Source organism: Ctenopharyngodon idella, chromosome 19 (genome assembly GCF_019924925.1).
Source record: "Ctenopharyngodon idella isolate HZGC_01 chromosome 19, HZGC01, whole genome shotgun sequence".
Taxonomy (NCBI): Eukaryota; Metazoa; Chordata; class Actinopteri; order Cypriniformes; family Xenocyprididae; genus Ctenopharyngodon; species Ctenopharyngodon idella.
In genome coordinates this window covers 6,853,255-6,879,810 of record NC_067238.1, presented here as the reverse complement: position 1 = coordinate 6,879,810, position 26,556 = coordinate 6,853,255, and the positions used below count along the sequence as shown (strand labels likewise).

At 40.1% G+C, this 26,556-nt stretch overlaps 2 protein-coding genes and 1 long non-coding RNA gene across 5 annotated transcripts in view; 2 read left to right on the top strand and 1 right to left on the bottom strand.

The window, feature by feature from the left end:
- The window catches only part of fkbp10a (FKBP prolyl isomerase 10a), a 225,411-nt gene that overhangs the window by 106,959 nt on the left and 91,896 nt on the right, over positions 1–26,556 (bottom strand). For 2 of the 3 annotated variants that reach the window (XM_051872848.1, XM_051872847.1), the window contains exons 8-9: positions 2,485–2,627; positions 2,316–2,341 (exon numbers count right to left, since the gene is read on the bottom strand). In XM_051872848.1, the coding sequence (XP_051728808.1) occupies positions 2,316–2,341; positions 2,485–2,627 (169 nt within the window). The remainder of the gene's footprint in view (positions 1–2,315; positions 2,342–2,484; positions 2,628–26,556) is intronic. The other variant, XM_051872846.1, reaches the window with a different exon arrangement.
- Positions 1–26,556, top strand: part of LOC127501094 (cytosolic 5'-nucleotidase 3-like) — a 246,708-nt gene that overhangs the window by 195,013 nt on the left and 25,139 nt on the right. The gene's annotated exons all lie outside the window — the stretch shown is intronic.
- LOC127501119 (uncharacterized) overlaps positions 11,496–26,556 on the top strand; it is a 28,185-nt gene continuing 13,124 nt past the window's right edge. Inside the window, exon 1 of the long non-coding RNA XR_007926521.1 lies at positions 11,496–11,721. This is a non-coding gene — a long non-coding RNA (uncharacterized LOC127501119). The remainder of the gene's footprint in view (positions 11,722–26,556) is intronic.

Here is a 26,556-nt window from a genome sequence, read left to right as displayed (position 1 = left end):
ATCTTTTTAATGCTAAATTGTAATTTTCCTACACATTTCTGTCCATTATGTTTTATTCTTTTAATATTCTGTATAAAATGGGTATGTTTAGGTTTGGGGTCTTACGTGTATCTATAAAATGATAAAAGGGAAATTGAACATATCTTTATGACATGAAAGATTCGTAAATATTTTAAGTTTTTTTTTTTTTTTTTTTTTTGCTGTAAAAACGTAATAATGCTACGTTTAAATGCTGCCAGTACGTCCATATTGCACGTTTCAGCACCTATCCAAACATACAAAATTTTCGTTTTGTGTCTTTGAAAGTTACATATTAATACCTACGTATTTACAATGAGACCAGGCTGATCTTTCTGACGGGTCTGCTACAACAGGCTTGTACTAATAGTGGATAAAAGTTCATGCAGCATATATTCTCTGGCTCTGTAGGCATCGTTGTCCGACTCCGGTTCAAACAGAACACCATTACTGAGAGTTTCTGACATTTTTAGTGCATAAAAATTGTCCTGTTTGTCACATGAGCTCTTGAAACCCTGCCCTCTTCTTGAAAGCGTCCGGGAGCAGCAGCTCATTTGCATTTAAAGGGACACACAAAAACGGTGTGTTTTTGCTCACCCCCCAAAAATGGCCATTTTAACATGCTATAAAAAAATGATCTTTGTGGTATTTTGAGCTAAAACTTCACATACACACTCTAGGGACATCAGAGACTTATTTTGCATCTTGTAAAAAGGGGCATAAAAGGTGCCCTTTAAATTAAATTGAAACAATCCAAACATAATTCAGGGCAGGAACACTGGCAGACGGTAAATCCAGGAAACAGGCAACAGAGTCAAAATCAAAGAACAGATAATCAATGGAGCGCTCAGAAATGCAGTATTGACACGTACAAGACTTCGCAAGAAATGAGTGAGAAAACCAGGCTTATATAGACAGAGATAATGGGCAACAGCTGAATGCAATGAGTGCTGAAGAGTTTGGACAGGGAATTATGGGAAATGTAGCTTGTGAGGGAATGACAATAGTCTGATGTGGAGTTCCCTCTGGTGGCTCTCAAGGGCATTCTAGCTGGTGATCGTAACAGCATGTAAATGTAGTCAGTATTTCTCTTGACACTTGTATTACTGAGCTTGCAATGCATTCTGTGTTTGGGATTCTAAGTAAAGGATATACAGTGCCTATAGAAAGTCATCATACCCTTTACCTTTTGAAAATCTTTACCTTTTGTAACATTACACCCTGGAAGATAAAATAAATTAAGTCTAATTTTTTGAGCTGTACACATTATAACCCTCATCATTAAAGTGAAAATAACATTTTAAAACATTCTAGAGGATTATTTAAAATTAATTAGTGAAATACCTGGTTTGGTAAAGTGATCAGCCCCTTAAATGATACCATTATAAACTTGCTCAGGTGCAAACAATCAACTTCCAGATCAACACCAGGCTAAGTGCCCCACCCGACATCAACTGTAGTGGTTTTGATTACTTCAGAATAAACACACTGCCTAGATCAGGCCGTCCGTCCAAACTGAATGTCCGTGCCAGGAGGACACTGATTTGTTTTGTTTTTTGTTTGAGCTTATATATCTTCATATTAATAACGCACTGTTGAGTCTTGAACTGTAAACTCCCAGGTGTCCCAGCTTAACAGACTGTTGAGTCTTGAACTGTAAACTCTCAGGTGTCCCAGCTTTCTAAATATTTGTTAATTATGTGTCTATCCAGAATGACTTATGAACAGCAACCTTTTTATTTTGGGTATGTCATTTATGCCTCACTAGCCAAAATGGGAGGTGTGCAGTAAGGGGTTAAATCCAAAAGAAAATCTATGGATGGACTTGAAGAGAGAAGTCCATTGCTGTTCACCACGGAATTTGACTGAACTTGAACAATTCTGCAAGGAAGAATGGGCAAATATTCCCCAATCTAGGTGTACCAAGCTAGTACAGACATAAAAAAAATATTAATGGCTGTAATTAAAGCAAAATGTTGCTCTATGAAGTATTAAATCAGGGAACTGATGATTTTTCCAACCCTATTATTCTAGTTTTTCAGTTTAAAAAAAAAAAAAAAAAAAAAATCAGAACTGTTGCCTTTTTCTTCTCTTTTTTGTTTTAAGGCAAAACTAAGGCAATAAAGCTGGAAAGGTTTTTTTTTTTTTTTTTTTTTTTAAATGGGTTTTGATTTTAGGCAGTACAACAAATAAAGTAAGGGGTATGATGATTTTCTATAGGGACTGTAACTGTGACGCTTCCTTTAAGTTCTGCAATAAATAGCTATTTCAGAAAATAGCATAATTTTGCTGCTTACCTTTTGGAACAGCCTAGGTTGGAAACCTAGTAAGGAGATTTATTATGTTTCACTATGTTTTGGTGCAATTACATTGAAACATCACTTTTCACAATCTGAATTGTCTTTCTAAAAAATTTGTTATAAAAGTTTATTTTGATGTATGGTGATTATTAGTATGGTTACTGACCTCCATTGGTGCCATGTGCAAGGTGGGGTGGCACAGTGATCTCTCTCCTCTCTAACACGCACATGCCCTGCAAGCCTTCATCCAGACCAGAGATCAATTTCCCTTGACCTAACGTGACACGTGGGGGTTCTGGGTAGTCATCTCTGCAAATAATATATTAATAATGCTAACATTTAAAATAATAATAATAATAATAATAATTGTACACAACAGCAAACATAACACAGTAAAACTCAAAAACAGTTTAACACATTCAGCTTACATTTATAAACAGACTTTCACTAACAGTCCACAGAAAATGCTTTGCATTTTTCCCAGTAATTAAATTTTTGAGTTAAATATTGTACATTATAAGTATCTGGTACATCATACAGCCATGGCCAAAAGTATTTGTAGTGACATAAATTTTCGGTTTCGCAAGTTTGCTGCTTCAGTTGTTGTGGTGTTGATTCACTTGTTTCTAGATTGTGCAGATCAGATGCATTTTAAATAATTGCAAAAAGCTTCATTGGCCAACATAAATGAATTTTTTTTTTAAAAATCCCAAATTTCACTGTTTTTTTTGTTTTTTTATCCCTGGCACAAAATGACCAACAAAAGTCATTTCACTAATCATATCATCAACACATGTGAAAGTGTGAACAAGTACTAGTCAAGTGAAATTTATGGAGCCCCGGACATGACATTGTGGGATTACAAATTTAAGAATCTGTTTAAGATCTGCTGATCCTACATCCTGACATAACATCACATGAAATATTAAGGTGAAGTACATTGTATTTAGCATTTTAAGATAAAGATGATGACATTCTAAGGAGATCAAGTCTTGCAGCCCAGGTATGCACTTCCTGACCATTTGGCATGACAAGCTCAAGGCACAGCTGTGCCTTTGTCTCTATGATAATGTGAAGGTATGGGCGAGACTGATTGGGTTAGCACCTATGCATTTGAATGCTTTGATCTTCCTACTGGAAGTCAAACTATGTGTGACTGTTTACATAGTCTTAGTTCTCGTGACCAGCTACTGTTTATGCCATTTGGGGTACTATTATCTACACAGTCGGGGGTAATTGCCTGTATTGTCTTTAGATGCTTTTGTTTTAGTAGTCACTTCTAAGGCTGTGTGTAAGGGCAACACCTTTAAGGACTGCCCACTGAATGCCTATAAAACATCATGTATACACTGCATTAGTTGGACTTGGATGACTACAGCGACGCACAGCGCGTTTCTCAATAAAGAGTAACTTCTGCTTGAAAGATATCCCAACGTCTCCTGGTCTCTGCTTCGATGAGGAAAAAGTTTCCTACAACATGCAGGAAAAAAAAATAGTAGGCTAAATCGTGCGTATGATTTACTAATTCGTTCCCTCGATTTATTTAAATCATGCGCATGATTTATAAATCGAGGGAACGAAATAGTAAATCGTGTGCACGTTTTAGTAATCACAATCCAAACAAAGATGCTACACATGTAACATGAGCAATTATTTTTAATAATAATAATAATACATTTTATTTATATTGTGCTTTTCTCAAACCCAAAGTGCCACAACACAGAGTAATAATAATAAAAACAGTAATACAAAAAAAAAAAAAAAAAACAAGATTACAAAGAATACAAACAAGAATACAAACAACAACAACAAAAAAGTCTTTAGAGACTTCTTAAAATTGTCCAGCATTCCATAACCGTGAAGTTTAAACAGAATGCTCGACCCCCCGTAGACTTTTAAATGAGGGCTACTGAAGAGTACAAGAACAAGAAGAGTGCAGAGAGCGAGTTGGGTCCTGTCCCAAATGGCACCCTAAACATTTGCAGTCTTCCTACAAGTCCACACTTTCGTGACATAATGCCGCTTTGACTGTCGGGAAGAAGTCTCCTGCAGAGCTTGCACTAGTGCACATCGAGGGCGCATATTGGCCGCAAAGGGGGCGCTCGTGAGCACCCTTCTGAAACCTGAAATTGACAAATGGAACACCCTAGGCCCTGTCCCAAATGGCACACTTCATGTGCACTTTCGGTCTTGTGGACTTACAATGGCCGCTGCGTGCGCGTGTCCGTTAAGTCCACAAGACTGTAGGCTGTCCCATTTGTCATTTAAGCTTAAAGAAGGGTGCTCGTGAGTGCCCCCTTTGCAGCTGCTATGTACCCTCGATGCGCACTTCTGCTGAGCTCGCAAGTCTGTGAGCTACACAGAGGAATTCTACCCGGCATTCAAAGCGGCATTACGTCGTGAAAGTGCGGACTCAGAGGAAGACCGTGAGGGTTTAGGGTGCCATTTGGGACAGGGCCCTACAGTCTCGTGGACTTAACAGACATGCGCACGCGGCAGCCATTGTAAGTCCTCAAGACCAAAAGTGCATAGAAGTGTGCCATTTGGGACAGGGCCTTGTATAAGTATAAGGAGTGGCTATAGGTTACAGAGATATGCAGGGGCTGTCCCATGAATAGCTTTATATGTAATTGCTAATAGTAAAGTGCTGCGAGTGATTTTTCCTCTTTCTCAGCTTAACTGTTGTTTGATTATTACTGATGATTTCATAGACAGCGGGAGATCTAATAAGCTGCATTCACACTAATGCACGGATCTCTTTTGAAATATATAAGATGTCAAGTCAAGTCAAGTCACCTTTATTTATATAGCGCTTTTTACAATGTAGATTGTGTCAAAGCAGCTTTACATTGATAACTGGTACATTGTTTGACTGCACAGCAGCTCTTAAAGAATAGTGTCAATGCAGGCAGATCAAAAGCACTGTTGAATATCAAAATGTCAAGTCAAGTGACTTGATGTGGTTTGTCCTGTCTGTTTAATTCCTTAAAACGTAATTTCATGTCATAAATCCATTTTGAGATGCAAGTAAATTTAACCACTTACATGGAGTCGCATACAGATGCATACATGAGCATTAGAGAGAGAATCGTGATGCATCAGTACATCGTTTTTTTCCCCCACCTAGTTCTGTCAGTTCTATTGTCAAAGATGATTAAGAATAAGCATACAGTTACCCTTAGGGTGAACAGAACAGAAGCAACATAAAGGTATTGCAAGATCATTGATGTTCTTAACCTAGTTTCAGAATTAATATAAGTTAAAACAAACAACAAAAAAAAGTTAGACAAGTTTAAGAGTGTAAGACTTGATTTTCCTGCTAAGACAACAACTGAGATCAAACACCCTGTAATAAAGCATTAAATATTTTAAATGTATCAGTGCAATTGGTAAAATGGTCTCAATTTTACAGCAGTCACTTGTATTATGAGAAAGATTGAAAACTTATGAGAATTCTGTTTTCCTTTTTGGGTGTTGCCTTTTCAAGATATCTGATAACCCACTCCTCTCCCCCTAAACAGGTGTTGGTGTAGTAAATATTTACAATCCTTTTGTCTGGTCTGTTAATTTTTAAGGGAAGGTGGCAGAGCAGCCATTTGGGACATTCTGCAGCCAGAACCCCCAGTGATGGGTGAATTATTTGAAATATTCATCCACCACTGTGTGTATGCATTTCTTACTCTTAGAGTCATCTTTGAGCAATTGATGTTATGTATTTATGATTTCTGAATTGGCCTCTAATTGTGTAAATGTGTAATTGGCATGGCATATTTTTACCTGACAAATTTTGATTTATTCTGGACTCTCCTGAAATCATTATGACCAGTAGATTATTGGAGGCTGATGCTACCGCAGATCTGTGTTCAGGACAGGTCAGACTGAAGGCTTATGGATGAATGGAGCAGTAGGCACATCATCTAAAGACCTTTTGACTTCTGTCTATCACTGATTTAGCAAGATGTATGGAAGAGGCTAAATTAAATACACTTTTTGTACGAGTGAGCAGTAGGCAACCGACTAAAAGGTATTAGCTAACTTACTACATCCTCTGACGAAAATCAGGCTGACGAGTCAGCGTCCGTTAGATAACTGTAAACCCGGGGCGCGTATATCTCTGTGCGGCATCGGGTCCGTAATGAACGAATAATTGAAAGTACGGGATACCCAGAATTCCTAATTAAAACACGATCTAAGAGTAATAATCATTTGAAACTGGTGTCATAGTATGCACGCAGCTAAAGTAAAATTGAAACTAAATTCTAAAAATTAAAGTGAACTTCACAGGGGTGCTGAAAAGACATGCACGCATTATACCTTCACCCAGGCCGTCGAAATCTGTTTTTGGGCCGACGGGTGGTCCCTTTCTTCAAAAGCACTTATTGTAAATGATATTATCACAAACGATAATCTAGATGTGCTGTGTTTGACAGAAACCTGGCTAAAACCAGACGATTACATTACTTTAAATGAGTCTAGCCCTCAAGGTTACTATTATCGACACAAACCGTGTCGGAAAGGCAAAGGGGGGGAGGTGTTGCTGTAATTTATAGTAATATCTTTAGTATAACTCAAGTCTTTCAAATGTAATTCCTTCGAAGTGATGGTGCTTTATCAGCACTTTTTACAAAGCAGATTGTGTCAAAGCAGCTTTACAGTGATCTCTGGTATATAATTTTGGCTGCACAGCAGCTCTTAAGATGGATAATGACACCATTTTCTTTAAGTAAATTCAGTATTGATTCATTCCGTTGTAAGATAGTTATTAGTTATTAATTTAGTTAATTGATCAATATCAGCACTGGAGTAAACAGTGATGTCATCATCCAGCTCAGTTCAGTTCGCATACAAAAGTGTCAGTGCAGGCAGATCAAAACACTGTTGAATATCAAATGTCAAGTGCCCCCAATTAAGCAAGCTAAAGACGACAGCGGCAAGAAACCCAAACTCCAACAGGTGACATCAGGTGGCAAACAGGTGTTAAAATGGAGAAAAAAAAGCAAAACGGTCCTAGTACTGAGCCTTGCAGTACTCCATATTGAACTTGTGATCGATATGACATCTCTTCGTTTACTACTACAAACTGATAATGGTCAGATAAGTATGATTTGAACCATGCCAATGCAATTCCACTAATGCCAACATAATTTTCGAGTCTATTTAAAAGAATGTTGTGATCGATAGTGTCAAAAGCAGCACTAAGATCCAGTAACACTAATAGAGAGATACAACCACAATCTGATGATAAGAGCAAATCATTAGTAACTCTAATGATAGCAGTCTCAGTACTATGGTACGGTCTAAATCCTGACTGGAAATCCTCACAGATACCATTTCTTTCTAAAAAGGAACATAGTTGTGATGATACTGCCTTTTCTAGTATTTTTGACAGAAAAGGAAGATTTGAGATCGGCCTGTAATTGACTAATTCTCTAGGATCAAGTTGTGAATTTTAATAAGACGTTTAATAATAGCCAGCTTAAAAGTTTTTGGTATGTATCCTAGTGATAAAGATGAATTAACGATATTAAGAATAGTAAGATTTTCAATAGCTTAGTCGGTATAGGGTCTAACATACATGTTGTTGATTTTGATGTTTTAACAAGTTCAGACAATTTTTCCTCTCCTAAAGCAGCAAATAAATTGAATTTTTCCTCAGGGACACTACAATGCACTGTCTGACGCGATACTGTAGTAGACGGTTGCATGGTTATAATTTTCTCTAATATTGTCAATTTTGAAAGTAAAAAAGTTCATAAAGTCATTACTGCTGTGCTGTTTGGAAGCATCAGAAGTTGAAGCTTTATTTCTTGTTAATTTAGCCACTGTATCAAATAAATACCTAGGGTTGTGTTTATTTTCTTCTAAAAGATTTGAAAAATAAGCAGATCTAGCAGTTTTTAAGGCCTTTCTGTACTCAATCATTCTCTCTTTCCACGAAATGCGAAAAACTTCAAGTTTTGTTTTCTTCCAGCTGCGCTCCATTTTTCTGGCTGCTCTCTTAAGGGGCTGAGTGTGCTCGTTGTACCACGGTGTTGGACTAATTTCCTTAATCTTTTTTAAGCGCAAAGGAGCAACTGAGCCTAATGTTCTGGAAAAGACAGAGTCAATAGTTTCTGTTGCAACATCGAGGTCTTCTAAGCTGTCTGGTATGCTAAGGCGATGAAACTGATCAGGAAGATTATTTATAAAGCAATCTTTAGTGGTAGAAGTGATGGTTCTGCCATATTCTGCAGGAAGGCAGTTTAGCAGCCTTGACTAAATGTAGTATACACGAGACTAAATAATGATCTGAGATGTCCTCACTCTGCTGCAGAATATCAAAGGCATCAATATCGATTCCATGTGACAATATTAGATGTAAAGTATGATTACGACAATGATGTGTCCTGACATGTGTTGTCTAACTCCAATAGAGTTTAGAATGTCTGTAAATGCCAATCCCAATGTGTCTTTTTCATTATCTACATGGTGAAGTCTGTATGGTGTCCTGGTCGCCTGTATACAGTAGCCAGCACAAATGTCAACTTACATAACGTTACATAAAGCACCATCACTTTGAAGGAATTATATTTGAAAGACTTATGAGTAATACTGTAAATACTGTCTAATATTCAGCAACCCAAACTTAATCACTTGTTTATCAGTATTATCTCTGTTTTTTATTTGTTAAACATCAATTAAGTTTTAACCCTTAAATGGGTTTGGAAGTTTTTTGTATTTACTAATTCGGGGTACAGACACAGTCTCTATGTGATAATATCTAGGTGAAAGAGTTTCTATGTGTTGGGATTTATCTGACTTCTATGAAGACAGCTAGCAGACAGTCGATTTAGCTGGTTTGTCTGCTTCCTGACCTGGGCCCCAGTTTATCATGTTTCAGCTCTAAGACTATGTGCCATATTACTAGAGAGAAGAGCAGCACCATCCCAGGAGGGATGAATACCATCTCTTTATAACAGGTCAGGTCTGCCCCAAAAACTTTTCCAATTGTCTATGAAACCTATATTATTCTGCGGACACCACTTAGACAGCCAGCCATTAAGTGATGATAATCTGCTAACTATCTCATCACTCCGACGAACAGGAAGGGGACCAGAGCAAATTACTGTTTCTGACATTGTACTTGCGAGTTCGCACACCTCTTTAATGTTAATTTTAGTGATCTCCGACTGGCGAAGTCGAACATCATTAGTGCCGACGTAAATACCAATTGCCCTGCTGCACGGGCTCTACAGCCGGAACTGAACAATGTACAGAGTTCACTAAGCTAGTATCTAAAGCCCTTGCATTCTTACTATCCTCGATTAAAGTTTGGATGCGTGTCTCTAATTCTGAGATTTTCTCTGTCAGCCTGACTATTTCCCTACATTTATGACATGTAAATCCCTCGTCGCTGACAGAGAAAGCTATACTATGCATGTGACAGGCAGAGCAAGTAACAATAGAAGGAGAGGATGACATTACTCACCGTGTTTGTAGACTGATCCGACTTACCACAGCTGTTTGATGAACGTGTAGAAAAACGAGCACGCGAGAGAATGATGACAAGTTAACAAGCTAGCGAAATGCAAACGTGTTGTGATAGCGATTTAGATTAAAAGATTAAAAGCTAGCGACGTCAGGATAATGTGATAGGCAATATATATAGAAATATGGTAATGATAATATAAACAACAATGAATTATAGTAAGAGATTCAAAACAAAGCTATTTGGAGTTACAGACGCAAACCACTCTGAGCAGTGAGGCAGACAGGAGCAATCGATCAGGAGCAATCTAGGCAGGCGTATGTAACATTATGTACTGTAAGTGACAAATAAGTGACAAATCCCATTTGAAATTCGTGCTGGCTACTGTATACAGGCCACCAGGGCACCATACAGACTTTATCAAAGAATTTGCTGATTTTCTATCAGTTAGTACTGGCTAGTACAGTCCTAATTGTTGGTGATTTTTATATCCATATAGATAATGAAAAAGACGCATTGGGATTGGCATTTACAGACATTCTAAACTCTATTGGAGTTAACACGTGTCAGGACCCACTCATTGTCGTAATCATACTTTACATCTAAAATTGTCACGTGGAATCGATGTTGATGCCGTTGAAATTCTGCAACATAGCGAGGACATCTCAGATCATTATCTAGTCTTGTGTATACTACATTTAGCCAAGGCTGTTAAACTGTCTCCCTGCTACAAATATGGTAGAACTATCACTTCTACCTCTAAAGATTGCTTTATAAATAATCTTCCTGATCAGTTTCATCGCCTTAGCATACCAGACAGCATAGAAGAACTCAATGTTGCAACAGAAACTATTGACTCTCTCTTTTCCAGCACATTAGATGCAGTAGCTCCTTTGCACTTAAAAAAGATTAAGGAAATTAGTCCAACGCCGTGGTACTACGAGCACACTCGGGCCCTTAAGAGAGCAGCCAGAAAAATGGAGTGCAGCTGGAAGAAAAATAGTCTAAACTTGTTAAATCATCAAAATCAACAACATGTATGTTAGACCCTATACTGACTAAGCTATTGAAAGAGATGCTTCCAGAGGTCATAGATCCTCTTCTTAATATCATTAATTCATCTTTATCACTAGGATACATACCAAAAACTTTTAAGCTGGTTATTATTAAATGACTTATTAAAAAACCACAACTTGATCCTAGAGAATTAGTCAATTACAGGCCGATCTCAAATCTTCCTTTTCTATCAAAAATACTAGAAAAGGCAGTATCATCACAACTATGTTCCTTTTAAGAAAGAAATGGTATCTGTGAGGATTTCCAGTCAAGATTTAGACCGTACCATAGTACTGAGATTGCTCTCATTTGAGTTACTAATGATTTGCTCTTATCATCAGATTGTGGTTGTATCTCTCTATTAGTGTTACTGGATCTTAGTGCTGCATTTAACACTATCGATCACAACATTCTTTTAAATAGACTCAAAAATTATGTTGGCATTAGTGGAATTGCATGGTCATGGTTCAAATCATACTTATCTGACCGTTATCAGTTTGTAATAGTAAATGAAGAGATATCGATCACAAGTTCAATATGGAGTACCGCAAGGCTCAGTACTAGGACCGTTGCTTTTCACTCTGTACATACTTCCCTTGGGAGATATCATTAGGAAGCTTGGCATTAGTTTTCACTGTTACGCTGATGATACTCAGCTCTATATTTCTTCGCGCCCTGATGAAACTTACCAATTCACAAAATTAACGGAATGCATAGCTGATATAAAAAATTGGATGACCAGTAATTTCCTACTACTAAATTCAGAAAAAACAAAGATTCTAATTTTTGGATCAAAAACTTCTTCACGTAATAACCTAGAATACTGTCTAACACTTGATGGCTGCTCTGTTAAGTCTTCGTCGTCAGTTAGGAACCTGGGTGTGCTCTTTGATACCAATCTTTCATTTGAAAGCCATGTTTCTAACATTTGTAAAACCGCATTCTTTCATCTTAAAAATATATCTAAACTACGATATATGCTCTCAATGACAAATGCAGAACAGTTAGTTCATGCGTTCATGACCTCATGGCTAGATTACTGTAACGCTCTACTGGGTGGTTGCCCTGCTTGCTTGATAAATAAACTACAGCTTGTACAAAATGCAGCAGCTTGAGTTCTTACTAGAACTAGGAAGTATGACCATATTAGCCCAGTTCTGTCAACACTGCATTGGCTCCCTATTAAACTTCGTATAGATTTTAAAATCTTGCTAATTACTTACAAAGCAATAAATGGTTTAGCTCCCCAGTACCTGAGCGAGCTCTTAATGCATTATAGTCCTTCACGTCTATTGAGATCTCAGAATTCAGGCCAGTTGATAATACCTAGAATATCAAAATCAACCGCAGGCAGTAGATCCTTCTCCTATTTGTCACCTAAACTCTAGAAAAATCTTCCTAGCATTGTTCGGGAAGCAGACACGCTCTGTCAGTTTAAATCTAGACTAAAAACGCATCTCTTTAACCTGGCATACACATAACACATTATCAATTTATGTTTTCAAATCCATTAAAGGATTGTTAGGCTGCATAAACTAGGTCAGCTGGAACCGGGAACACTTCCTATAACACCAGATGTACTCGTTACATCAGAAGAAGAATGGCATTTACGCTAATATTAGTCTCTCTGTTTATCCTGAGGTTTACCGTAGTCAGCCAAATCCGGGCCGTATCCACGTGAGATCGAGGACCTGCGCCTTGACACGACCACAATGCAGCCCTGAAGTGTCAGCAGAGATTGAGTCAACTAGATCATCCACTGTAAAGGCCTCATCGACACGACAGCCAGTGGCACAGTTCCTCAACAAACCATCCATACCGGCGTGATGAATAAGATGCTCAAGTGGATGGAACTGGAATAAATACTTGCAATCCCATCGGACATATTATGATTCAGGCAGCTATCATAAAGCACTGTTCGCTGTTGGCCAGAGGAGAACTGGCCCCCCGACTGAGCCTGGTTTCTCCCAAGGTTTTTTTTTCCCTCCATTTTAACACCTGTTTGCCACCTGTTTGCCACCTGATGTGACCTGTTGGAATTTGGGTTCCTTGCCGCTGTCGCCTTTGGCTTGCTTAGTTGGGGACACTTGACATTTGATATTCAACAGTGTTTTGATCTGCCTGCATTGACACCATTGTATGCGAACTGAACTGAGCTGGATGATGACATCACTGTTTACTCCAGTGCTGATATAGATAAATTAACTAAATTAATAACTATTGATTCTTACAACGGAATGAATCAATACTGAATTTACTTAAGCTGGACAATGACACCATTTTCTTTAAGAGCTGCTGTGCAGCCAAAATTATATACCAGTTATCACTGTAAAGCTGCTTTGACACAATCTGCATTGTAAAAAGTGCTATGTAAGTAAAGGTGACTTGACTTGAATTGTAATTGCTATAGGAGTTTCTCCGTCAACAGCAATTTTCATTTCTATTTTTTGCTTCACAGCTTGTGGGTTTGTTGTAGGAGCTGCGCACAGTGACAGACCTCACCTTCCAGGCAATGAAAGTCATGGTGCGGACCCTCGGCCAGACGATGTCCACCCTAGTGGTCCAGGAACATAATCTCTGGTTGGACCTGGCTGAGATGAAGGACGCAGACAAAGTTTGCTTTCTCGACGCCCCCATCTCCCAGACCACTGTGCTTTGAGCTGTCCGTCTCCCTGTGTATCTCGATGACTGGCTCATTCTGGCCCAGTCCCGAGAACATTTATGCGAACACAGGGACCTGGTGCTCAGGCACCTCAGCCAGTTGGGGCTTCGGGTCAACTGGAAAAAGAACAAGCTCTCCCCCGTGCAAAGCATCTCTTTTCTTCGTGTGAAGTTGGACTCGGTCAACATGACAGCGCGCCTCACCAACAAGCGCATGCAGTCTGTGCTGAACTGCCAGAATACATTCATGTGGAAAAAAGCAGTTCCACTGAAGCAATTTCAGAGGCTCCTGGGGCATATGACATCCACAGCCGTGGTCACGCCACTTGGATTGTTGCATACGAGACCACTTTAGCACTGGCTACACAAGTCCCAAGATGGCCATGACGCCATGGCATGCTCCGTGTGGCCATCACACAGAGCTATCGCTGAACATTCAGCCCATGGTCGGACCTTGCCTTTCTAAGGGCCGGAGTGCCCTTAAAACAAGTGTCCAGGCATTTTGTTGTCACAACAGATGCCTCCACCACCAGCTGGGGTGCCGTATGCAACGGGCATGCTGCCCCGGGCTCCTGGACAGGACCTCGACTGCAGTGGCATATCAATTGCCTCAAGTTGCTAGCAGTTCCCCTTGCCCTGTGCCCGTTTCGACCACTGCTGCATGGCAAGCATGTACTGGTTCGGATTGACAACACATCGACAGTGGCGTACTTCAACCGTCAGGATGGTCTACTACACTCTCGTCGCATGTCGCAACTCGCCCACCATCTCCTCCTCTGGAGTCACTGGCAACTCAGGTTGCTCTGAACCATGTACTTTCCGGGCGAGCTCAATCATGCGGCCGACGTGCTCTCACATTCCCGGGAGTATGGAGAATCCATCCCCAAGCAGTCCAGCTGATCTGGAGCCGATTCAGGTATGCACAGGTTGACTGTTTGCCTCCCAGGAGTCCGCTCACTGCCAGTTGTTCTTTTCCCTAATGGAGGGGTCCCTCAGCATGGATGCACTGGCACACAGCTGGCCCCAGGGCTTACGCAAACATCAGACACTGTGCAAGGTCAGGGAGGACGAGGAGACAGTCCCTCCCTGGTGGATTCCCCTGAGGAAGGACCTGCTTTCTCAGAGATGGGGCACCATATGGCACCCGCGTCCGGACCTCTGGAACCTCCACGTGTGGTCTCTGGATGGGACAAGGAGGACTTCAGTGGCCTACCGCCAGCGGTAGCTGACACTATCACTTCGGCTAGAGCCCCCTCTACAAGGCGTGCTTATGCTTTGAAATTGAGTCTGTTTGCTGAGTGGTGTTCTACCCAGCGGGAAATGCCCGGCCAGCTCTGTGCTTTTCTTCCTTCAAGATGGCTTGGAGCAGAGGCCGTCCCCCTACACCTTGAAGGTGTATGTTGCCACCATCGCAGCACATCACGATGCTGTCGCTGGCAGGTCATTGGGAAAGCACGACCTGATCATCAGGTTGCTGAGAGGCGCCAGGAGGTTAAATCCTCCCAGGCCACGCCTCATCCTTTAACCTCCTGCCGCCTTTAAGGTGGAGGGGGGCGGCCTCCGCTCCAAGCCATCATAAAAGAAGGAAAGCTCCGTTCGAGCCACTAGAGTCAGTTGAGCTTAAAAACCTGTTGTTGTCACTTCCTTCAAGAGAGTGGGGGACCTGCAAGCATTTTCGGTCAGCAATTTGTGCCTAAAATTCAGGCCTGCCTTGTGTCACATCATCCTAAGACCCTGCCTTGGATACATGCCCAAAGTTCCCACCACTCCCTTTCGGGACCAGGTGGTGAACTTGCAAGCGCTGCCCCTGCAAGTAACAGAACAAGCTCTTGTGTAACCTCTTGAAATTAGGGTGGTTAACAGACTCTTAATTTGAAGAAAAAAATGTAGTGACTGCTGTTCTCCTCCGTGATGAGCGAAATAATTGAGAAAGGAGCCATTTTACGAATGAGAGAGAGCGGAGATAGAAGATTGTTGATTCAGAGTGCAAATATTTTAAAAGAGAGTAATATAGAGCGTGAAGAAACAGTTTTAAGTTCTTTTCCATTCGAATCCGGGGGAAGAAACATCTTTTTGTACTTTTATTTCGAGGAATTCTGGTGAGTGTTTTGTTCCTCCATTATTGCTCTGTAATCAGTCATATGTGTTCAATTAATGGTTTACATTAAAAAATATGATTGATAACTAACTGATGATGAGAAAATATTGAAATATGCATGTTGAAAAAAGAGATAAAGGATAGTTTGTCATAAAAAAAAAAAAAAAAAAATTCAATCACATGAGTTGTTAAAATCAACTGCGTCACATGTTGTTTCATGTGCATTGGTTCATGCAAACTGGGCCAATTTGTGATAGTTTGATATTATTAAACAACTATATGGGGATATACTGTTAAGAAAAAGAATCAGAGTATGTGATGACATGCATGTATGACATTCAGTTGTTTTATTTTGTTTTTATTTAGTCATATAATATACAATATGTCAGACATTGCTCTGTTTAATGTTGATTAAGTGGGTATATTCTCCCAGGATTTTCTTTGTAAGATAAGTTAACGAGTTAATATGCAGTTGAAGAAAGAAAAGAGAAAGCTCTGAAATCTCATGTGCTTTATATCTGTTGTCAATTCAGATGAAGTGAATGTGAATGAGTGATAAGTTTTCTGCATTATGCAGGTTTTTTTTTTTTTCTTGTTTCCTGTTGACGTGTACTTCTTCGATTGTGGACGAGTGACCTGCGAGCCAACAGTGCCTAGTTGATGTCGCAACACATCTTTCTTTGCAGCACGTTCAGCATCCTTATTCTGTCATCAATCCCTGGATACAGATAAGAGAATACAACACACCATACACTTTGGATACCTTGAGTGAAACTGAATTTAAAACTACCCGGGTAGTAAATTTTTCTTCTGTCACGTGACTACTTCTATTTTTTTTATTTTTTTTTTTATTCTATTTTTTCCTTCTTCAAATTTTTTTTCTTCCTGGAAAGACCTGACTTTATCAAAATGACAAAGACAAATAATAACACTAGGAAAAGACTTTCTGAACAGTGTTTGGGGAAACCTTTCTTTTATTGGTCATACCAAACAGGCCTGATTCTATTTCCTTTTAGTTCCGTTGACTAAGTTTGCAAACTTACGAGTTGTAGTGAAATTGCTGTCTCAAATCCTTCTTACGAACTGAGACTTTAAATATACTGTCACGCTACTGTGCCCATTCATCCTGATTAGTCCATTTAGAACCCCATACTAGAGTGATACAACGGGTTACACTTGCATTGATGTGTCCCGTTCAGCAGCTCAGAGCAGCTCTTGGCAGTTCTCAGCTGAAGGGAAAAGGCTGTCTCCAAACAGAGGTTGGCCCACTGGATAGTGGATGTCATCGCCTTGGCGTACCAGTCCCAAGGTGAGCCCTGCCCCCTAAAGGTGAGAGCTCACTCCGCTCGGGGTGTTGCTTCCTCCCGGGCATTGGCGCACAGCGCCTATCTGGCAGACATATGCAGAGCTGCGGGTTGGGCAACACGTAACACATTTGCGAGATTCTATAATCTCTGAGTGGAGCCAGTGTCCTCCCATGTGCTGTCGACAAGTAGATAGCCACGGGTTCCCACTTGAAATGCCATTCCCCTCCAAGGAGGGGATGCGAGCACTTATTTTGCTCCTCAGTTCAGTTCCCCAGATGGCGAACCCTCTGAAGTTCCTCCAGCATCTTGCAGCAGTCAGACATGGTGGAGGCTTCAGACGCCAGGCCCAGTACTCGTGTGCATGCCCGGCCAGTCAGCCCTTGTACTGGGTTAGATGCTCATATGATGTGATTCCCTGTGGGTAATCCCATGTGTGTATTGTCCACAATATGGTTTCCCTGACGGTAAGCCTGTGTCTTTCCCTGGGTGGCTCTGCTCTGGCCTGTCTCTGTGCCAGTAGCAGTTCCTCCCTGGTTAGGTAGGACCTACTTCAGAGAACTTCCATGTGTAGTACTGCCCCACGGGTCAGTCCATTTGTTTACTTACTCACGTTACCTCCCTTTGGGCAGGGTGTGGTCTCCCGTAGCATTCCCCTCCGTTGGACTGGAAACGCTTTTCTGGCATTTTGGTCATGGCTAAAAAAAACCGTGGGACTATTCCCTGGGGCAGGACATTGTCTCGGCTCCTCCGCAAAGCATGAGTGAAAGTGAGTATGCCAGTCCTATTTATACCCGTATGTCTGGTTAGGTGCAAATCTCACTGGCCAATGTCCATTAGCTCATTTTTGTGATTGGGCTCCCAGGCGAGACCCCATTACGTCAGTATCGACATAACGTTTCCATTCCCTCCTTCAGGGAACAGTGGTTACAATAGTAACTTAGATGTTCAATTCTGTCTGATAAATAGTGACATCACATGTGGGCAGAGTCAGGGTAGGGTGACCACCTGTCCCGCACCCGGGATTGGAAGCTTTGTCCCGCGTCCCGCGAGTCATAAGCAGTGTCCCGCATTTAAATTTTTTATGCATTTTTTTAAAATATATATATTATTATTATTTCTGCATCATTTTATTTAATCATCCTTTAAATTACAATTCCACAATAAAAAAAAAAAGTTAATAAGAAAACACCGAACATGCGCAGCACAGCTGTTATTGGTTCTAGCCAGAGCGGGAAAACACTGAAAAAAAAATATTTCTGCAACAGAAAAAAATGGATCTATCCGGAGCTCCCAAGAAGGAAAAGTGTCTTTGTTCGTATAATAAAGAATGGGAGAAAAGGTATACGTGGTTAAAACCAGCTACAGGTGACCCTAAAAAAGCAGAATGCAGTGTCTGCCACCGAAGTTTCACCATCACGCATGGAGGTGAGGGGGATATAAGGAGGCATGGAGATGGGGAAAGTCACAAGAGAAATGCACAGCAAAGAAATGCTAACGCTAGCATGACAAGTTTTTTCTCTCCACCAAAAGATAGCAACCAAAATAAAATCACAGCAGCTGAAGTGACAAGTGTCTACCATAATGTGCAGCATGGTTTGTCGTATAGGTCAGGCGACTGTACTACTAAACTAGCCCCGGTCATTTTCCCCGATTCAGAAATAGCAAAGAAGCTTGCTTGTGGAAGAACTAAAAGTGCATCCATTGTTACAGGTGTGCTTGCACCAGCATCTTTAGAAACATGCTTGAAACAGTTAAATACGCCAATGATTGCAGATAGACCGGATTCTCTTCCACCTTTCTCAATTGCTTCTGATGCATCAAACCATGGAACAACCAAGTTATTCCCGTTAGCATTAAGATATTACACACCCGACCTAGGAGTGCAGAACTAACTGTTGGACTTTTATGATGATTTCAACGAAAACTCTGATGCGATTTTTAACCAGGTCGTTTCAAGGCTCGAGGAGAGAAACTTGGGGTTAGAACGGATCTCTGCATACTCGGCTGATAACGCCAGTGTTAATTATGGTGTGCATAACTCAGTGTATAAAAAACTGACGGACAGGAATGCTTCGATTATCAAGGCCAACTGCATGGCCCATATTCTACACAACTGTGGGAGGCATGCCGGCGATAAGCTGAGAATTGACATTGAGAACATAGTCACAAAAGTTTACAACCACTTTTCTTCTTCAGCTAAACGTGTGCAAGAATTAAAGGAAGTGTTTGAGTTTGTGGACGAGGAGTACACGGCTCTTTACAAGAACGTGCCGACACGGTGGCTAAGTTTGTGGCCTGCAGTCAAGCGTCTGCACGACTCCTGGCCAGCTATAAAAAGCTATTTTTTATCTCTTGGAGAAGAGCGTTGTCCATCAGCACTTTGGAAACTGCTCGCAAATCTTGAGGATGGAGAGGACGTGCCCTGTGAACTCCAGGCATACCTGATGTTTTTGCAAAATAGCCTCAAAGATTTTTTCGACGCAGTGTTTAAAGTTGAGGGAGACCAGACAACTGTGTGTGAGCTTTTCGAGTTGATGACCAATCTCAAATTGAAACTCGCGCAAAGGGAAAAGGATCGATTCTTTGGATTGGAGACCAGCACTCTCCTGCAACAGTTTCCCACCGCACAGGCTGCTGTTATAGAGCAGGACTTTCTTATGTTCTATCAAAGAGCTCTTGCTTACCTAAACAAGTGGTTTGATTTCACTGATGGCAACTACCTAAAGCACATCTCATGCATGGTTATCAAGAGGGAATTTAGCTTCCAAGACCTCCGTGGGGCAGCCGAAGCATTAAAAATAAGCTTTAAACTGGACATGAACCAGCTGTATGACGAATTCTGCATTCTTTTGCCACGCGTAAAGGAAATCGCAACAGCGACAAATCCTGTGGCATCAAAGTGGACAGCTCTGCTGAAGCACGTCAGTGCCCCAAACATGACAGCTCTGGCATCTTTGGCTTTGACCATTCCTGTCACCAACGCGTTCTTGGAGAGGGTGTTTTCTCTGATGACCACTGCGTGGACAGAGACAAGGAACCGAGCAACTGTGGAACTCATAAAAAGTGAACTCCTGGTGAAAGTCAAGTCACCTTTATTTATATAGCGCTTTTTACAATGTAGATTGTGTCAAAGCAGCTTTACATTGATAACTGGTACATTATTTGGCTGCACAGCAGCTCTTAAAAGAATAGTGTCAATGCAGGCAGATCAAAGCACTGTTGAATATCAAATGTCAAGTCAAGTGTCCCCAACTAAGCAAGCCAAAGGTGACAGCGGCAAGGAACCCAAACTCCATCAGGTGGCAGACAAGGGGCAAATAGGTGTTTAAATGGAGAAAAAAACCTTGGGAGAAACCAGGCTTAGTCGGGGGGCCAGTTCTCCTCTGGCCAACAGTGCTTTGTTACGATTCAGGTAGCTATCATAAGTCCGACAGGATCACAACATTCAAAGTATTTATTCCAGTTCCATCCAATTGAGGATCGTATTCATCACGGTGGTATGGACGGTTGTTGAGGAACTGTGTCGTGGCTGTCGTGTCAATGAGGCCCTCACAGTGGATGATCTAGTTGATTCAATCTCTGCTGATACTTCAGGGCTGCGTTGTGGTCGTGTCAAGGTGCAGGTCCTTGGTCTCACCTGGATACGGCCCGGATCCGGTTGACTACAGTGAACCTCGGGATAACCAGAAAGACTAATATTAGCGTAGATGCCATTCTTCTTCTGATGTAACGAGTACATCAGGCGTTATAGGAAGTGTTCCCGGTTCCGGCTGACCTAATTTATGCAGCCTAATAATCCTTTAACAGATTTGAAAATATAAATTGGTAATGTGTCATGTGTATGCCAGGTTAAAGAAATGCGTTTTTAGTCTAGATTTAAACTGACAGAGTGTGTCTGCTTCCCGAACAATGCTAAGAAGATTGTTCCAGAGTTTAGGTGCCAAATAGGAGAAGGATCTACCGCCTGCGGTTGATTTTGATATTCTAGGTATTATCAGCTGGCCTGAATTCTGAGATCGCAATAGACGTGAAGGACTATAATGAATTAGGAGCTCGCTCAGGTACTGGGGAGCTAAACTATTTAGTGCTTTGTAAGTAATTAGCAAGATTTTAAAATCTATACGATGTTTAACAGGAAGCCAATGCAGTGTTGACAGAACTGGGCTAATATGGTCATACTTCCTAGTTCTAGCAAGAACTCTAGCTGCTGCATTTTGTACGAGCTGTAGTTTATTTATCAGGCGAGCAGAACAACCACCCAGTAGAGCGTTACAGTAATCTAGCCATGAGGTCATGAACGCATGAACTAACTGTTCTGCATTTTTCATTGAGAGCATATGTCGTAGTTTAGATATATTTTTAAGATGGAAGAATGCGGTTTTACAGATGCTAGTAACATGGCCTTCAAATAAAAGATTGGTATCAAAGATCACACCCAGGTTCCTAAGTGACGACGAAGACTTAACAGAGCAGCCATCAAGTGTTAGACAGTATTCTAGGTTATTACGTGAAGAAGTTTTTGGTCCAAAAATTAGAACCTCTGTTTTTTCTGAATTTAGTAGTAGGAACTTACTGGTCATCCAATTTTTTATATCAGCTACGCATTCTGTTAATTTTGTGAATTGGTAAGTTTCGTCAGGGCGCGAAGAAATATAGAGCTGAGTATCATCAGCGTAACAGTGAAAACTAACGCCATGCTTCCTAATGATATCTCCCAAGGGTAGCATGTACAGAGTGAACATCAACGGTCCTAGTACTGAGCCTTGCGGTACTCCATATTGAACTTGTGATCGATATGACATCTCTTCGTTTACTACTACAAACTGATAACGGTCAGATAAGTATGATTTGAACCATGACAATTCCAGTAATGCCAACATAATTTTAGAGTCTATTTAAAAGAATATTGTGATCAATAGTGTCAAATGCAGCACTAAGATCCAGTAACACTAATAGAGAGATACAACCACGATCTGATGATAAGAGCAAATCATTAGTAACTCTAATGAGAGCAGTCTCAGTACTATGGTACGGTCTAAATCCTGACTGGAAATCCTCACAGATACTATTTCTTTCTAAAAAGGAACATAGTTGTGATGATACTACCTTTTCTAGTATTTTTGACAGAAAAGTGAGATTTGAGATCGGCCTGTAATTGACTAATTCTCTAGGATCAAGTTGTGTTTTTTTAATAAGAGGTTTAATAATAGCCAGCTTAAAAGTTTTTGGTATGTGTGCTAGTGATAAAGATGAATTGACGATATTAAGAAGAGGATCTATAACCTCTGAAAGCATTTCTTTCAATAGCTTAGTCGGTATAGGGTCTAACATACATGTTGTTGATTTTGATGATTTAACAAGTTTAGACAATTCTTCCTCTCCTAAAGCAGTAAATGAATTGAATTTTTCCTCAGGGACACTACAATGCACTATCTGACGCGATACTGTAATAGACGGTTGCATGGTTATAATTTTTTCTCTAATATTATCAATCTTGCAAGTAAAGAAGTTCATAAAGTCATTACTGCTGTGCTCTTTGGAAACATCAGAAGTTGAAGCTTTATTTCTTGTTAATTTAGCCACTGTATCAAATAAATACCTAGGGTTGTGTTTATTTTCTTCTAAAAGTTTTGAAAAATAAGCAGATCTAGCAGATTTTAAGGCCTTTCTGTACTCAATCATTCTCTCTCTCCACGAAATGCGAAATACTTCTAGTTTTGTTTTCTTCCAGCTGCGCTCCATTTTTCTGGCTGCTAACTTTAGGGCCCGAGTGTGCTCATTATACCATGGCATTGGATTAATTTCCTTAATCTTTTTTAAGCGCAAAGGAGCAACTGAGTCTAATGTGCTGGAAAAGACAGAGGCAATAGTTTCTGTTACAACATCGAGGTCTTCTAAGCTTTCTGGTATGCTAAGGCGATGAAACTGATCAGGAAGATTATTTATAAAGTGATCTTTAGTGGTAGAAGTGATGGTTCTACCATATTTATGGCATGGAGGCAGTTTAGCCGCCTTGACTAAATGTAGTATACACGAGACTAGATAATGATCTGAGATGTCGTCACTCTGCTGCAGAATTTCAACAGCATCAATATCGATTCCATGTGACAATATTAGATCTAAAGTATGATTACGACAATGAGTGGGTCCTGACACATGTTGTCTAACACCAATAGAGTTTAGAATATCTGCAAATGCCAATCCTAATGCGTCTTTTTTATTATCTACATGGATATTAAAATCACCAACAACAAGGACTTTATCTGCAGCCAATACTAACTCCGACAGAAAATCAGCAGATTCTTTGATAAAGTCTGTATGGTGTCCTGGTGGCCTGTATACAGTAGCCAGCACAAATGTCAACCTACATAATGTTACGTAAAGTACCATCACTTCGAAGGAATTATATTTGAAAGACTTTTGACTAATACTGTAAATATTACTATAGATTACAGCAACACCTCCCCCTTTGCCTTTCTGACGGGCATTGTGTCGATAATCATAACCTTGAGGACTAGACTCATTTAAAGTAATGTAATCGTCCGGTTTTAGCCAAGTTTCTGTCAAACACAGCACATCTAGATTATTATCTTTGATAATATCATTAACAATAAGTGATTTTGAAGAAAGGGATCTAATATTTAACAACCCGAGTTTTATCATTTGTTTAGCATTATTATCTCTATTTTTTATTTGTTGAACATCAATTAAATTTTTACCATTAAATGGGTTTGGAAGTTTTTTGTTTTTACTAATTTGGGGTACAGACACAGTCTCTATTTGAAAATATCTAGGTGTAAGAGTTTCTATGTGTTGGGAGTTATCTGAATTTTCTGACTTCTGTAACGTGAGGCAGCTAGCAGACGGTCGGTTTAGCCAGTCTGTCTGCTTTCTGACCTGGGCCCCAGTTTGTCATGTTTCAGTTCTAAGACTATGTGCCATATTACTAGAGAGAAGAGCAGCACCATCCCGGGAGGGATGAATACCATCTCTTTTCAACAGGTCAGGTCTGCCCCAAAAGCTTTTCCAATTGTCTATGAAACCTATATTATTTTGCGGACACCACTTAGACAGCCAGCCATTTAGTGATGATAATCTGCTAACTATCTCATCACTCCGACGAACAGGAAGGGGGCCAGAGCAAATTACTTCTCCTGACATTGTACTTGCGAGTTCACACACCTCTTTAATGTTAATTTTAGTGATCTCCGACTGGCAAAGTCGAACATCATTAGTGCCGACGTGAATAATAATCTTAGAGTATTTACGATTAGCATTAGCCAGCACTTTTAAATTTGCTTTGATGTCAGGTGCTCTGGCTCCCGGCAAACATGTGACTATGGTGGCTGGTGTCTCTATTTTCACGTTCCGTGTAATAGAATCGCCAATAACTAGGGCACTTTCAACAGGATTCTCAGTGGGTGTATCACTGAGTGGGGAGAACCTGTTTGATGTTCTTGTTGGAACGGAAGAGTGGTGTTTTCCGCGGCTAGGCCGCCTCACTGTTACCCAAGTGCCCTGCTGCGCGGGCTCTACAGCCGGAACCGAACAATGTAGAGTTCACTAAGCTAGTCACATCCAAAACAGTATCTGAAGCCCTTGCATTCTTACTATCCTCGATTAAAGTTTGGATGCATGTCTCTAATTCTGAGATTCTCTCTGTCAGCCTGACTATTTCCCTACATTTATGACATGTAAATCCCTTGTCGCTGACAGAGAGAGCTATGGTGAACATGTGGCAAATGGAACAGGTAGCAATGCTGGGAGAGGATGACATGACTTACCGTGTTTGTAGACTGATCCGACTTACCACAGCTGTTTGAAGAACGCGTTGAAAAAGGAGTGCGCGAGAGACTGTTAACAAGTTAACAAGCTAGCGCTGCAAATGCAAATGCGTTGTAACAGCGATTTAGATTCAAAGATTACAAGCTAACGACGTCAGATTAGTGTGGTAGGCAATATTACATATAAGGTAATAAAAAAATAAGCAACAATGAATAAAAGTGAGAGATTCAAAACAAAGCTATACGGAGTTACAGACGCAAACCAATCTGAGCAGCGAGGCAGACAGGAGCAATCGAGCAATCGAGCCAATCGAGACACAGCTACACCTGCCAGGAGTTCTACAGACACGTAATGAACGAGAAGGCCCTACTCGAAGCTGCCAGATCAGACAAAAAATATAAATTCAAGATGCACTGAATCTGGTAAGAACGCATTTAATCTTTCAGTCTTTCCTAATGGAATTTATGTGCTTATTTGGAAATGTGCTTTTTAACGATTATTTGATAATTATTTTCACCTCATTATATTTAGTTGATTAGTCCGTGCTGTTAAAATTAGTTTGTATCATACTGTGCCAAATTGAGTGACGTTCAGCGCCGGTCAGCGCCGTCATTAACATTTTATAAAGCCTATTAGCGATTTAAAGCATGTTAACACATTGCAAAAAGTCAACTAATATAAAATAAACATTTATTCACCCAGTATAATAATAGTAAGTTATCTCTCCCTCGTGTCCCGCATTGTCCTGCAAAATGAGGTCTGCTGACCTGCAACAGAGCAAGAGCCAGGTGGTCACCCTAAGTCAGGGACATGCACAAACAAGTTCAGTTCAAAGACTGTTCTGCCGCTGCAACGAGACAGATCATAGTTTGTGTTGATGTGTGTGCGTTCTTGACAACGTAAGTTTACATTAATGTACATTGCCATGTGAATGTGTATATATATATATGACTTATGTATGCATATTCAATGCTATATTGTTGTTTTGCTGTGATATTTATGCACGTGCTAAGAAGAGAGTTTCGATTAACGAACAGACAAATACGTGATAAAGTTCAGTGTTTACTGCAAATACATATATTAATGATGCTGAAATGGATCGCTGGAATATTTGTGCTGCTATTATATTAGTATTACAGTTCGATTGTGTTGTTTACGCGATGTTAAACGAGTAGGCTTATTTGATTGTGTTCAGCACGACATCATGTCGAAGCGATTGTTCTATTACTGGAGCAAGAGCTCCGCCTAGTGGGCATTAGTGTAATTTCAGTCTGTATGCCTCTATTCTCATTTTAGTATTGCTTTATATATTGTGATATATTTGCAAGCATTTTATTTAATATGAGAAGTTTAATTTATTCATTGTTCTTTTATTTTAGAAACCACACACACACAAAACTGTATCAAAACCAAACTGCTGGATTATTGGAATAAATCAATGCTTGAGAACAGAAGTTGTCTTGAACTTTTGCCTTTAAACCTGCTGATCAAGGTTGAGGATTAGATGTTAGCAAGCCAGTGCATCCATGCACACACATCTTTAACAAAGTTACTTTTACATGTGTCATATATGCTAAATCATTCTTTTAAAAATAAAATTAATTTCATGATGTTAAAAGTTGGTGTTTTATTGAAGAAAAAAAAACTTTAAATCTGTGCATACGATTTTAGTGTTTTCATTACTAAATTCACACAAAACCTAGCTGTATACAAAAAAGGGGAAAAAGGAGACCTTTTTACAGCCTTTAAACAATTTTTGTCTCCATACATGGAAAGTATGCTGATTACCAGACATTCACAGAAAAATCGTCTCCATACATATAAACAGATGCTACATAGCTAGGCTTTCGTAAACAATAGCAA